This window comes from Theropithecus gelada, chromosome 11 (genome assembly GCF_003255815.1).
Source record: "Theropithecus gelada isolate Dixy chromosome 11, Tgel_1.0, whole genome shotgun sequence".
Lineage (NCBI taxonomy): Eukaryota > Metazoa > Chordata > Mammalia > Primates > Cercopithecidae > Theropithecus > Theropithecus gelada.
This window is the reverse complement of record NC_037679.1, coordinates 24,478,568-24,491,945: the sequence shown is the minus strand read 5'-3', so window position 1 is coordinate 24,491,945 and position 13,378 is coordinate 24,478,568. Positions and strand designations below refer to the sequence as shown.

At 39.6% G+C, this 13,378-nt stretch overlaps 1 protein-coding gene and 1 pseudogene across 5 annotated transcripts in view; one reads left to right on the top strand and one right to left on the bottom strand.

The window, feature by feature from the left end:
- The first annotated feature begins 1,060 nt into the window (after positions 1–1,060).
- On the top strand, positions 1,061–1,541 carry LOC112634695 (annotated as a pseudogene). The gene has a single exon (XR_003121807.1). The product of XR_003121807.1 is annotated as a 60S ribosomal protein L32 pseudogene (transcript).
- A 962-nt stretch (positions 1,542–2,503) lies between these two features.
- The window catches only part of MSRB3 (methionine sulfoxide reductase B3), a 195,425-nt gene continuing 184,550 nt past the window's right edge, over positions 2,504–13,378 (bottom strand). For all 4 annotated transcript variants that reach the window (XM_025402403.1, XM_025402405.1, XM_025402404.1 and 1 more), the window contains one exon: positions 2,504–6,260. In XM_025402403.1, the coding sequence (XP_025258188.1) occupies positions 6,093–6,260 (168 nt within the window). In that variant the 3' untranslated portion in view covers positions 2,504–6,092. The remainder of the gene's footprint in view (positions 6,261–13,378) is intronic.

Here is a 13,378-nt window from a genome sequence, read left to right as displayed (position 1 = left end):
AGAAAGAAAGAAAGAAAGAAAAGAAAGAAAGAAAAGAAAGAAAGAAAGAAAGAAAGAAAGAAAGAAAGAAAGAAAGAAAGAAAGAGAGAAAGAAAGAGAGAAAGAAAGAGAGAAAGAAAGAAAGAAAGAGAAAGAAAGAAAGACTTCCTGGCATCAGTAATCTGACAAGTTGGTATGGATTTGTAATCAACTAAAACTTAGGAAAATCTCATGTGGGCTAGGAATCCGATTTGGTTCCCAAATTTCAGGTCACCATGGTTTTATTTCATGAGGGTTCCATAAAAGCTCCTTACATCCACAGGACAGCCTTTCAGGTGTTTTGGGCAAGGGGTGTCAGAGCTGCCTCATACAGAGCTTACAGTCATTTTCAGGCCAATTCCTCCTAGACTGGCCCACAAGACTGACTTCTGGGAGTAAGTGGATGGGAAGCATTCTTGCCAGAATATTCTTCTATGGCAGAGGGCTTTTTCAGGTAAAAAACCATCAAAATATGGTGAAATTTCAATCTGCTGTGCAAAGCACAATGAGCTCTGGTTTGAAACCTGTATGGGGTGCTAGTAAGCTTGTCCAAAACACAGTTTTTAAATTCAACCTTTTTTGAATGTCAGTATCTTCCAAAAGTCATTTTGTTGTTAAGATCTGGGTAACAATAACAGTTTTCTGATAAAAAAGAGTTGAAGATTTCAGTACATGGCACCTTTGAAGAAATCTCTTAAATGGTTATAAAACGTGATGATAATGTTGAAAGGAAGCACAAGAGAATGGAAGAGATGGGAAAGGTGATATGTAAATTTATACACTGAGGTCTGCTCTCTAATTCTTGGAATTACTGTGATGAACCCTGCCATGGACATCCTGTGGTCTAGAAAGGCACTGGGAAGCACCATTGGGCGGCTCAGGCTCAGTCCAGAAATGCACATAGGAATTAAGGTGGTGCTAGTGAATGAGGACAGGCTAGTCCTCCAGGACAAGACAAATGGGCAGTGAGGAACGAGAAGAGCTAAAAGGTATGACATTTTGGAAAAACTATCCACCACCTCTATAGAAAGAAAAGGGTGGCAGCCATCTCCTCCTCGGCATCATGGCCGCCCTCAGACCCCTTGTGAAGCCCAAGATCGTCAAAAAAAGAACCAAGAAGTTTATCCGGCACCAGTCAGACCGCTATGTCAAAATTAAGCGTAACTGGCGGAAACCCAGAGGCATTGACAACAGGGTTCGTAGACGATTCAAAGGCCAGACCTTGATGCCCAACATTGGTTATGGGAGCAACAAAAAAACAAAGCACATGCTGCCCAGTGGCTTCTGGAAGTTCTTGGTCCACAACGTCCAGGAGCTGGAAGTGCTGCCCACATGCAACAAATCTTACTGTGCTGAGATCACTCACAATGTTTCCTCCAAGAACCGCAAAGCCATCGTGGAAAGAGCTGCCCAGCTGGCCATCACAGTCACCAACCCCAATGCCAGGCTGCACAGTGAAGAAAATGAGTAGACAGCTCGTGTGCATGTTTTCTGTTTAAATAAATGTAAAAACTGCCAAAAAAAAAAAAAAGCCTTTTTCGAGGGTCAGATATAAACGCCTTTAAAATTAATACTAATTGAAGTTTTCTCCCTAAAAGTTCCAAGGCGGTGGTTCTCAAATTTGAATAAACACAAGAATCGCATGGAGGGCTTTCTAAAATGCAGATTGCTAAGGCCCCAGCCCAGAATTTCTGATTAAGGAAGCCCAAGATGAGGCCTGGAAACTTGTATTTCTGGCAAGTTCCCAGGTGATGCTGATGCCTCAGTGTCTGAGGACTACACTATGAAAAGCAGGGCTCTAAGGCACACTACATAAAGTTGCTGGCCTGTGAATTTTAAGATCCCAGGAATATGACTTAAAGAATTGGCTGAAGAACAAAAGTCTTCATCACCTCACTTCTGCCTCCTAAAGTAAATAAATCAACAAAACAAAACAACATTTCAACAACAAATAATACAATACCAAAACTCATCTGTAGAGATTACTTTTATCAGTGAAATCATCTGTAAGCAGTGGAAAGCTCCTAATATACTTCCCTAGAGACCAATCCTCGACGATAGTATAAGTTTCCTGTCAAATTTTTTAACAGAAGCCAAGGCATCAGCGTGGTATCATTCCTGCATTTTTACCCACAGAGTTTTCATGGTGGAACTCCCAAATCCATATTTTAAGCAAAGAAACATACACAAGCTGCTGAAGATCTTGCTGAAGTGAGGTGAAGGTTGAGTAATTCTGCAAATGTTTCCCTTTCCTCCAGTCTTTCAGATCCCTGGAGGCCTCTCCCAGGGCCTGTGGTATGGAGAGTTGGACCTGACCCTACTGTGAGAAACCCAATTTTCAAAAACTGCATCAGATGAAAGGCTCTCTATACAGACTACAGACTTGTCAGCTGGTTAAGGAGGCAAACAGAACAGTCTGCTATGAACTCTAGTCCATGTATCTCTGCTGAAAATAAAAGGAGTCTTTAGGAATCAAAGAAGAAAATATTTTTATAAAGAAATTTTATTGCATAATTCTTGTATACAATAAACATAGGAAAAGGGTTTTTAATGAAAATTCATGTCATTTTTCAAAAGTTTTGAACTGTCTAGAGAAAAATTATTACAAAGCTATCTAAGGCAAAAATAATATTTAACCTTCAAAACAAAAGATAATCCCTGTTCCCATTTTTTTAATTTATTTAAAGCAAGACATTTTAAACACAATTAATACGGAGAAGTTTTCAAATTGCTACGTCATTTGCATTAAGAATTTAAATGCATCTAAGAAGTGAAGAGTTTAAACACATGGGAATGTTCTCTAATACAACAGATATTGCTTTCTTCAGATCCATTCTGTTTGAACGTAGGGCTGTACTTTTTGCATTTTCTAATGGTACAGTAAGAGCTGGAGTGCAGAGAGGGAAAGTCCCATGCACTTCCTATGTTAAATGGCATAACTCCCACAGATCACATACACCTCGCCATATTGACTCAGTTCATTGCACTCCATATCCTGCAAAAATAAATCTAGTGCTCGACAGCTGACATTATTGCTCACTGACGATTTAGTAATATATTTCTTTCACGTAAGACAGAAATATACTGAAATTTGATACCACTTAAACCCAAAAGCAATCTGGAATTAAACCACATGCATACATCCCACTTTTTTTCAATAGATGCTGCGTTTTTCTTAAAGTTGATCCTGGAAAATGTGGTAAAAGAAAAACTGGCTTTCCTTGAAACAAAGACTAAGGATTAGAAAAAGAAGGGCTTTTTTTGAGTGAAATGTTAAGCCCTGCAACATAAATGAAGGAACAATGACAATCCAGTCTCTGTGGAGAGGGAAGAGGCCTCTGATTGATCCTCCTTGTCTACCTCAACACTGTGGCCCACATCCCACGGACCCCAGGGGAGGCTATCCCACAGAGCTGGAGCAGCCCAGAGGTGCTGTGTGTGCCTCTGAAGGATGGGCTGCAGGCTGTGGCAAAGCCCGAAGAGACCTATTTCTTTGGCCGCCCCAACATGGAATCCTGGGGTCACTGGGAAATACTAGGGCTTTCTCTGTGAGGTTGGGAAAGACTTCCAGGATGGTCTGGACACTGATGGCTGAGGTCTGGTCTTAAATTTTACACCTCATTTCTAGAAAGATGTGAAGTGTACGAATTCCCGAGTGAATCTAGGGCCTCGGGTGAAATGTCTTGGAATCTGAGGGAGCATCTGGATGCTCAGATGGAAACCTCTTATCGGAGCATCCAGATAAGATCAAGGCTCATCTGGAATCAAGCGTACATTACTATAAAGAGTCTACCGGGATGTCGGGCTTCTTAGAGAGGTGCCTGTAGAGACAGACATGGAGGAATGTGGACATGGCCACACTGACACTGTTTGTCACAGCTTTTCATTCTAATTTCTTCTTGTTTCTTTAAAATTGTCAAATGTCCCTCTTCTTTTTTTGTCTTAGTGCTTACAAGGAAAGCTGTCAGTCTTCATAAGCTTTCAAAGAGTTACAAAAATACATACATATTTTAAACTACAATTCAAGATTAGCATCCAAAGCTACAAACATGATGTACAATCATCACACACCATACCTTCACACCTGGCTACAGCACTGTTGACTTATATCACCATTGTTTATACTTGTGAAAACTTTATTGTGCACAGTGACATCCATTCCACCAAACTTAATGTTATAAAGCAACTGAGCAGAGCTTCTCAAAGTAAAACTAGCTGTGTTGCTACAAAGGAAAATTCTGGCTCTTGGCCCAACTGTTTCCATACCAATCAGCTAAGTCAGCCTCCTCTCTGCTTCTTTCCATTTCAAATGCCTGGGCTTTGGCCTTTGAGGCAATTAGAACCAGATCAGTTCAATTTTACAACACTGATCTCAACTGTATAGCAATATAGTGAATTTGCCCTGAGAGTATCAATACATTTTACAAATACTATGAGTCCCAGTTTATACATGAAGAAATAGGCACAGAGAGGCTAAATGGCTTGTCCCTTGTCACACAGAAGATGATGTTGAGTATGAAACTTGAGCTTCCGTTTTAGCTTTCCATGTGAATCCCCATGTCTCTCCAGAGGTCACCTGGAGCTCCGTGCACAAGGAACCCCCCCTTGGATTCTGTTTATTACTTGTAGTGTCCTGTCAGTTTTTCTGCCCAGCACTGAATTTTTCAGTACTCAAGACTTCATCCTTGATCTTCTCTGCTCTCTCTCATTCCTGCTGCCTTGATGATGTGTGTTGCCCCTAATATTTTATTTTACACAGTGGAATTTACCAAAATGCCCTTCCAGCTGCAGCTGCTTTTAGGTGTGGAGAGAAGGACTTATAAAAAGGTGATGGGCAGGCGTTCTTCTTTTTGAATTTTATACCAAGTGGGGCCCAATATTTTACAGTGGTCTTACATTCCAATGCTGCTTTCTTTTTCTTTTCTTTTCTTTTTTTTTTTTCTTTTTGTCAGAATCTCACTCTGTTGCCCAGGCTGGAGTGCAGTCGTGTGATCTCAGCTCACTGCAACCTCCGCCTCCTGGGTTCAAGCAATTCTCCTGACTCAGCCTTCAGAGTAGCTGGGACTACACACATGCGCCACCATGCCCAGCTAGTTTTTGTATTATTATTACTATTATTTTTGAGACAGAGTCTCGCATTGTTGCCCAGGCTGGAGTGCAGTGGTGCAATCTCGGCTCACTGCAAGCTCTACCTCCTGGGTTCACGCCATTCTCCTGCCTCAGCCTCCCGAGTAGCTGGGACTACAGGCGCTTGCCACCTCGCCCGGCTAATTTTTCATATTTTTAGTACAAACGGGGTTTCACCGTGTTAGTCAGGATGGTCTCGATCTCCTGACCTCGTGATCTGCCCGCCTCAGCCTCCCAAAGTGCTGGGATTATAGGCGTGAGCCATTGCACCGGGCCTCCAATGCTTTCGATGGAAAATAAAATAAAATAAAGGCCTAACAGTGAGGTAATGTTTACTTCTCTGCCACAACACTCAGTATGCCCCTTCAGATCTGGCAACAATTTAACATAAGGAAAGACTTTAGACCTTCACACCCTTTTAGCGAGGAAAAAAAAAATGACCTTAGCTCAAACTTTCCACAAAGCTGAGCAGTCTCATTAAGACATCACTCCATCCCTATCTTAGGTGGGTCTGTGCAAAGGCCTCAAGGCCATGTGTCTTGCAGGTCTCCATGCCCTGCACTGCCCAGCTCTGGTCTCTACACTGCAGAGGAGATCTCTATTTTCACATTCGAAGACCATGAACCCTCTGCTTCTGAATCAAAGGGGGAAAACCTGCAAAAGAAGCCATGTGCTCAAAGAAAAGAATGCCAAAGGGTATAAGTGGCTTGTGAAGAAGTTTCACAAAGCTGTCTCCATTTGCTAAAGCTATAAACTGTTATTGATCTAGTCAATAGCAAAATACATGGATGGCCAGGGCTTCTGTTTAAGCAAAAGAAGAAAAAATATCAATAGCACAAAACTGCCCTTATAGTTTTTGAAAAAATATATCTATTAAGATAAACAATTTTGATTTTTTCAATAAGCTGTGCATTAAGTACACTTTGTTTCCATCACTCTCCATTACTCTAGAGCTCCGCTTTGTCCGCCTGGGCTGGGCTGGCGACCCCACTGCCTCCCTCGGCGGCGTCACTGCTATCCGCAGGTGTGAAAGACAAGGCAGCCGAATTTATGCAGTATCTTTTCCCAGTTGGACGAGGCCCATCATCAAAAATGTGCCCAAGGTGAGCACCACACTGCAAGAGAAGAACAAAACGTCAGGGAAAAGCATGTACAAAGCAGGCTTTGAGAGGAATTCACATTAAGCAGTTTAAATGGATGACCAGCCTGTAGAGAAATGAAGGAAACCATCGTGGATGATTTCTAATCCGCCTGTCAATAGCCGCAAAGATGGTTTCTGGCAGGCTTTGTGCCACATGCTGAGAATAAAAAACACCAGAATTGTGCATATCAGAAATCATTTAAGAGCCACTGTATTTTTTGATCTGTGAAGTCTCTCAGCCGGCTGAAAAATGACTGCAGTAATTTTATGAATCAAGTTGACCCTTGATCTTCCCTTGTAAGAAACATGGCAGAATGAAATCTTTCCCCCTGGCATTACTTTTGGCTTTGGATGGGTGGGTTTCAGATATGCAGAAGTCCACTGAAAAGATACTGTTTAACTGGCCATGACAGAGGTGATGTTTGCTTTCATGGGCAGTAAAACTTAACATCAGACAAGCATTGGATGTTCTTGGAACTCAGCGAAGCAATGGCAAGGCTCAATGGATTTATGTCACAGTCACCACGGCTGCAAATGTAGCAAGAGGAAACATCTCTAGCGTACACAATTGTTTTTTTCCTGGCTTCCAATAAGTAGAGTGTCATGTTGGCTTCTTTATCCAAATGAACTATAATATAAAGAAAAGGAATAAGCTGTTTAGCTAAAATCAAGTTTACTGACTATTCAAAAAGCTGGGGAAGAAGAGACATAAGGTCTAGACAGAGGCAGAAGGAGCATCATGTTGGTGTTTGAGAGAAATCCAGCCCAGAGAAAGTTTCTCCAAAAAGGCTGGCCCAGTGAATACCCCTACACTAACTGCGTTGATGCTGGGTTCAGCTCCAGGAAATGAAGGTACATGTCACACTTAGATATCAACTACCCTCTTCCAGCAGGGACAGGGCGAAGGAAATGGAGACACTGGTGCACCATATTCAAGCAGGTTGTGAAAATCCATCATTTATCATGGAACAAAGAAGCCAAAGCCTGGGGTAAATGACTTCCATTCATTCACTTATTAATGGAGTGCCTGCTATATGCCAGGCACTGTTGTACACTCTGGAGTACAGGCAACAATACCTGGCCTCATAGAGCTTACATTCTAGTGGGAGAGACAAACAGTACACAAGAAAACAAGTGAACTATAAAGCATGGAAGGTAGAAAGCAATGCTAAGGGAGGAAAAAAGGAAGGTGATATGAAATGTTAGGGTGGTGAGAAGAGGCCTACCTGGGGTGACTTTGGAATAAGGATCTGGAGGAAGTGTATCTCTAGGGGAGGGCATTTTGAGGACAAGGAAGAGTCATGATTTAGGTAAGAGTATGAGAGAAAAAGCATATCAATGATTCGTTAATTCTCACTGTGCTGGTTTGGTGTATAAAACACAAGTTTCAAGGGAAGAGTATGAATTGACAAGGGACTGGGGCTGAGATACCAAATGGAGATGAAGAGAGAAAAATGAGGGAAGGCGCTCATTACAATGAAAAGCACTAGAATCTTAGTTTCGCTGTTGAACATGCTAAGCTCAATTCTCAAGCGTTCCCTAGTTATTAATAAATAGCAGAAATAGCAACTTTGACTGTATGGCACTTCCATGTTAAAAGTGCATTCTCATTTCGCTGCCAGCAAACTCTGTCAGTTTATTAAAGAGCTAAAAATGAACCCTGAACTGATTTGATCTATTGCCTAGAAAATATGAAACAGGCCTAAAAAACAAATCTTGTATTATTTTACCACATTCTATGCAGGTTTAGGTAATATCAAGGCTGACAGCTCAGATTGCTTTTCCTTTCTATAAACAATTGATGCCAAATTTTTAGGCATCCACAGCTAAGATGAACCAGTAAAAATACATATGCTTGCCCAATGGACACAGGAAAACACCCATTTCTGCCTGCCAAAATAGTCAAGGTGCTGTCCAACGGGAACTAGTGCTCTCGGTGACCAGTGTGTGTGCACAATTACTGATCTCAGATGCAGCTCCAGCACTTGGAACACTTGGCAGTTAAGAGATGAAGTTTTCATATACCTACAAGCCTTAGGGGTGTGTGTGTGTGTGTGTGTGTGTGTGTGTGTGTTTAATGAGAGAATGCAGCTATCTGGGAAAAATAAGTGATATTGCCTTTGCTAATAATCTCTTGAGCATCTTTAGAAAATATTTCTATTTATTCTACACCAAAAATAAAGCATAGTAAGAATATATTTGAAGGTATTTAAGAATAAGTTATACGGTCTTAATTTCCCAAATCATATTTTAAAAATCCAAATTATAGTAATTGAATCTGTTGAATTGGGTTTTCAACCTATAGTTTCATTTGCTAATCTGGAACTAGTATTCTGGTTAAATAGAAAGGAAAACACTGATTCTAGGTGTGTCCCTAATACAAGGCAAAAGAAAAAGGAGAAGTGAGGAAGAGAAATTATAGTTAGAAAAAGACAATGAAAACCATTTGCTAACAAATATATGGGTTGAGGATGGAGGTAGAAAATCCTCAGAAACAGATTGAGTCCCCTGAAAATGATAGTTATGGCTTCATTATACTTGCCACAGGGTGTTCTGGAAGACTCACAGCAGCCTTAAGTTACTGAGGGAGTAGCATCATCTCAAAACATAGAAAGGTGTTCATCCGTATCTGTGGCACCACATACATGCCCACCCCACTGTCAACAAAGTCATTTGTCTGAGGGAAGCCTAACCATGCAGTACCATTCGTGCCTCCTCCCAGGTAAACCTAGTCTCCCAGAAAGGACTGTTACCTGGTTTCTTTGAAAAGCGCACAAGCCTTAAAGGCTCCTTCCTGAGAGGATGCGCATGGAGCCCATTCTTTGCAGCTTCTAGTCCTGGGAAGGCTGGGAGGATAAATGGTAGTTGCCAGGATGCATTGTTTCTTTTAGCTGCCTGCAAGCTCTGCCTCCCAGGCCCCAGCCAACTGGCAATGTGTTAGGGTCTCTCAGCACAATTGGTTGTAACTGAAATAAACTGGTTGCCCGATGAAGAAATCTCTGAGACCTGCTGTTAATGATTTATTTCAGGAGAGAATCTTTAGTGTGCATTTTGAACGTTATTTTTAATGGTTATGTGTTTCTTTATTTCCCAGGTAAATGTACCTGAATATTCTGGTCTTCATTCTGAAGAGCATCAGATGATTGTTTAAAAGGAAAAATTTGAATTCTCACAAGAATCCTTTGTCACCTAAACCTCCTACTCAGAAATGCTGGCAGCTAAAGAATCTGCAGAGAACCAAGGGAAAGGACCCCCCTAAAATAAGTGTTTGAGCATCAAATTTAACATAATTCCTTAAAATCTGACTGCAGTTCTCAATTGTATACATAAGAAACACAAATAGTGTATTCAACACAGTTACATTTTTCTGCACTGATGTATTTCCCACTGTCTTAGAGGTTTTTCTCCTAGCTATTCCTAGGATGTTCAGGCTTTATTATTGTCATCTTCTCTTAAGTGTTTGATCTATGAAATGAAGCATTTTCAAAGCAGAGCTTTTACACTTGGGCACATGGGGCAGGATGGGAAGTTTTAAGAAAAGCAATTTACTTTGCCAGTAGTATTCTATTTTCTCCCAGTGTTATTGAAGACACTTGTGTGTAAGTGGGGGCTTTTTTCCTCTGTGCTTGTGATATTAATCTTTTGCCAAGGAAATGACTGTGAAGTCACCAGTTTAGCATTATGGTTTTACTGAAAGATCAAGAAAAAGAGAGATGGGCTGTGAGTCTGAAGCCCTATTGTAACATATGTGTATCTTTAATCATCAGCAATATGTGAGTTGTCATCTGTAGAAGATTAATAAGGTTTGGGGTTTTTACCAAAAACTACTTAACTTTTGAAAAATACTTTCTATTGGTGCATATTTACCTTTCTGTTGATTTCGCTGACTTAAAACAAATTAATAATGATCTTAAACAAACTTAAGGGACTACACCATAGACTCAAGCAGTAATAGCAGAACTCATAAATAGACTCCAACATGGGCAATTTCAGAGATCCGATGGTTTCTGCAAAGAATATTACAAAAAGTTAAGTGATTTATTAGTCTCCCATTTGCTCCAGATGTAGAATTTTGATCTGAAGAGGGACGAATTCCCCAAGTATTCTAGAAGGAACTTACTTCACTGAACTACAGGTTAAACTGTGGAAATCTTACCTCTTTGCACTGAATTTAAACTCCTGACAAAGTGTTGCTTAACAGGCTGGGGTTGGAGGATTAGGGAGAGGCTGTCAAATAATTATTCATAGTAGTCAGTGAAACTGGAATAGAAGCGATGTATTTTATCACTAGTTGAAAATATAAATTAAATTAAGGAAAATTCTTTATGGCTGAAAATTGTTACAAAATGGCTGCAGCTGGAGGGAAAATACATGTGCCCACCAAAGTAAGTAAATTTAAGATGAAGATCCTCTTTGGAAGAGATAACTGAAATGTAATTCCTCAATTCAGTAGGTGGAATAACAAAAGAGAACAAATACAATTGCAACCAAAATCAGAATATAACAGGGTACCCATAGGCAGCAATTATAATGAAGACAGTGAAGAATCTCTCCCACCCTTGCTTGTTTTCAGTGCTGTCAATGCAAAGATTAGGCAGTGTGCTATTTCCAACACAACAATTCTTTTAGAAGAACCTCACTGCAAGACTTCTAGAAAAAGTAGTGACAGGACTGAACCAATCTTAACTCTCTCAGTAAAAATTTACTAAAAACATTATCTGAGAAGCCACTGGACACACGGACAAACCTCTTTACAATGTACTGTAAAGAGGTGGTAGGATATTGGCTCCCAATGAGTCTACAATTCCTATGCAAATATGAAGCCTAATTCACTGCATGCATGGTGTCATCCCTACCACAATTTTTTTTAAAAAAAGAATCCTAAGCACTAAAGTGAGAATTAGGTAGGAACCAAAAGAACAATGAAATATTGCCATATTGCCAAACTGCTGATCAGGTTGAGTCGATTTACGTTTTGTCCATGAAAGCTCAGTTCATTTGTAGAAGCTGGCAGTTAAAGGTTCTTTGTATTTAGATATTCCATCTTTACCAAAAGGAGAGAAATATACCACATAACATATCCAACAGAAAATGTCTACAACACACTAAAAGCATCTAATAGATTTTTTATAACACAAAACATATTGAGGCAATTCAGTCCAGAGAAAAGATAAGCCACATAAATAAAAAATACAACAATAATTTTAGAAAGAGAGCAAACCAGGTAAGTTTCCCACATTATCTCACCAGCAAAAATAATAATAATAAATAATAAAATAAAACCCTTAAAAAATGGGAGAAGTTGGCTGCATAAATGTCTTCTTTTGAGAAGTGTTTGTTCATATCCTTCACCTACTTTTTGATGGGTTTGTTTTTTATCTTGTAAATTTGTTTAAGTTCTTTGTAGATTCTGAATATTAGCCCTTTGTCAGATGGATAGATTGCAAATATTTTTTCCCATTCAGTTGGTTGCCTGTTCACTCTGATGATAGTTTCTTTTGCTGTGCAAAAGCTCTTTACCTCAATTAGATCCCATTTGTCAATTACACCGTGGAATACTATGCAGCCATAAAAAAGGAAGAGTTCATGTCCTTTGCAGGGACATGGATGAAGCTGGAAGCCATCATTCTCAGCAAACTAACACAGGAACGGAAAACCAAACACCACATGTTCTCACTCATAAGTGGGAGTTGAACAATGAGAACACATGGACACAGTAAGGGGAACATCACACACTAGGGCCTGTCGGGGGATTGGGGGCTAGGGGAGGGATAGCATTAGGAGAAATACCTAATGTAGATGATGGGTTGATGGGTGCAGCAAACTACCATGGCACGTGTATACCTATGTAACAAATCTGCACGTTCTGCACATGTTTCCCAGAACTTAAAGCATAATAAAAAATAATAAAATAAAATAAACGGGAGAAGTTCTGAGCAAGAGAAGAGACTACATGAACTGAAAAACTATAAGGTAAAAAAAGATAAAGAGATAATGAAAAAATAGTGCTAAAATGAGAAACTAGGAAGTAAAATACAAGTGACTGTTCTAGCATGGGAACTATTAAATCTTTTATTTTATCAAGTCAAGGTAAAAAAAGATGCTGAGAAAAAGGAAAATTAAAAAAAAAAGAAAATTGTAAAACAAAAGGAAAGTAAATGTGCATGGAACACACAAATAAAAGATAGAGAAATTGAAATGAAAGATACCCAGTCCACTTGAATTCAGTATGCTGTTTTTGTGCTTAGGTGGCAGACACCCCTCCTCCATCCACAAGGGCAAGTGTGTGGCACACATACTATTCGTTAGTGCTGGAACCTTATTCTCTCCTACGTGGAACTTACTTTACTCCAAAGTATGTATTTTCATACATGCCTTAGCAGAACAAATTCCTCTCCCTCTTTTCTTTAAATTTAAGAGTTCTATTTAAGAAAGGGTCAAACACTTTCTAAATATGAGAAGTGAAGGTTGTGGAAAAAGAAGTCAAAAGGGAGCAGGTCAGTAATGGTTCATCATACAACTGTTAGGAAAGAACAGGAACAGTCACCTTTGGGCTTTAACTGCGGGGCCAACAGCTATGCTTGGTTTAGCTTGACTTCTTTTAGGAATGTTGCCTAATTTTGGCATTGTTTGTGGGTTTCATTTCTCTTGGGTCACTGTAGGACATCTTAATAATGATCTTTCCTAGACTATTACTGATGTTATCTCTGTGACTGGCACAGAGAAAGAAAGAAGTTTATTCCAACAGTGAATTATAAGAATTTGTCACAAAGAGATTGGAGAGTAGGGTCATGAGGAAAGTTAATATCTTATGCTTCATTTTTCTGTGGCTTTTAAATTTAGTTTTCATAAGATTCAATGTTTGAAAATGGGTTCTGAGTGAAAACGAGAAAAAAACGATCATGTAACAGCATTTGTAGCTTGAAAAGGAAAAGAAACAATGATAAGTCTTAAAAGAGGTTTACTAAATATTGTGTACCTAAGTTACAAATTAATGTGAGCCATCCTACTTATAGTTTACCTTTTTGTGACAGTTATAAAATCATCGATCAAATTTAATTGAATTTAAAGTAAATTGCAGGTTGGGCACGG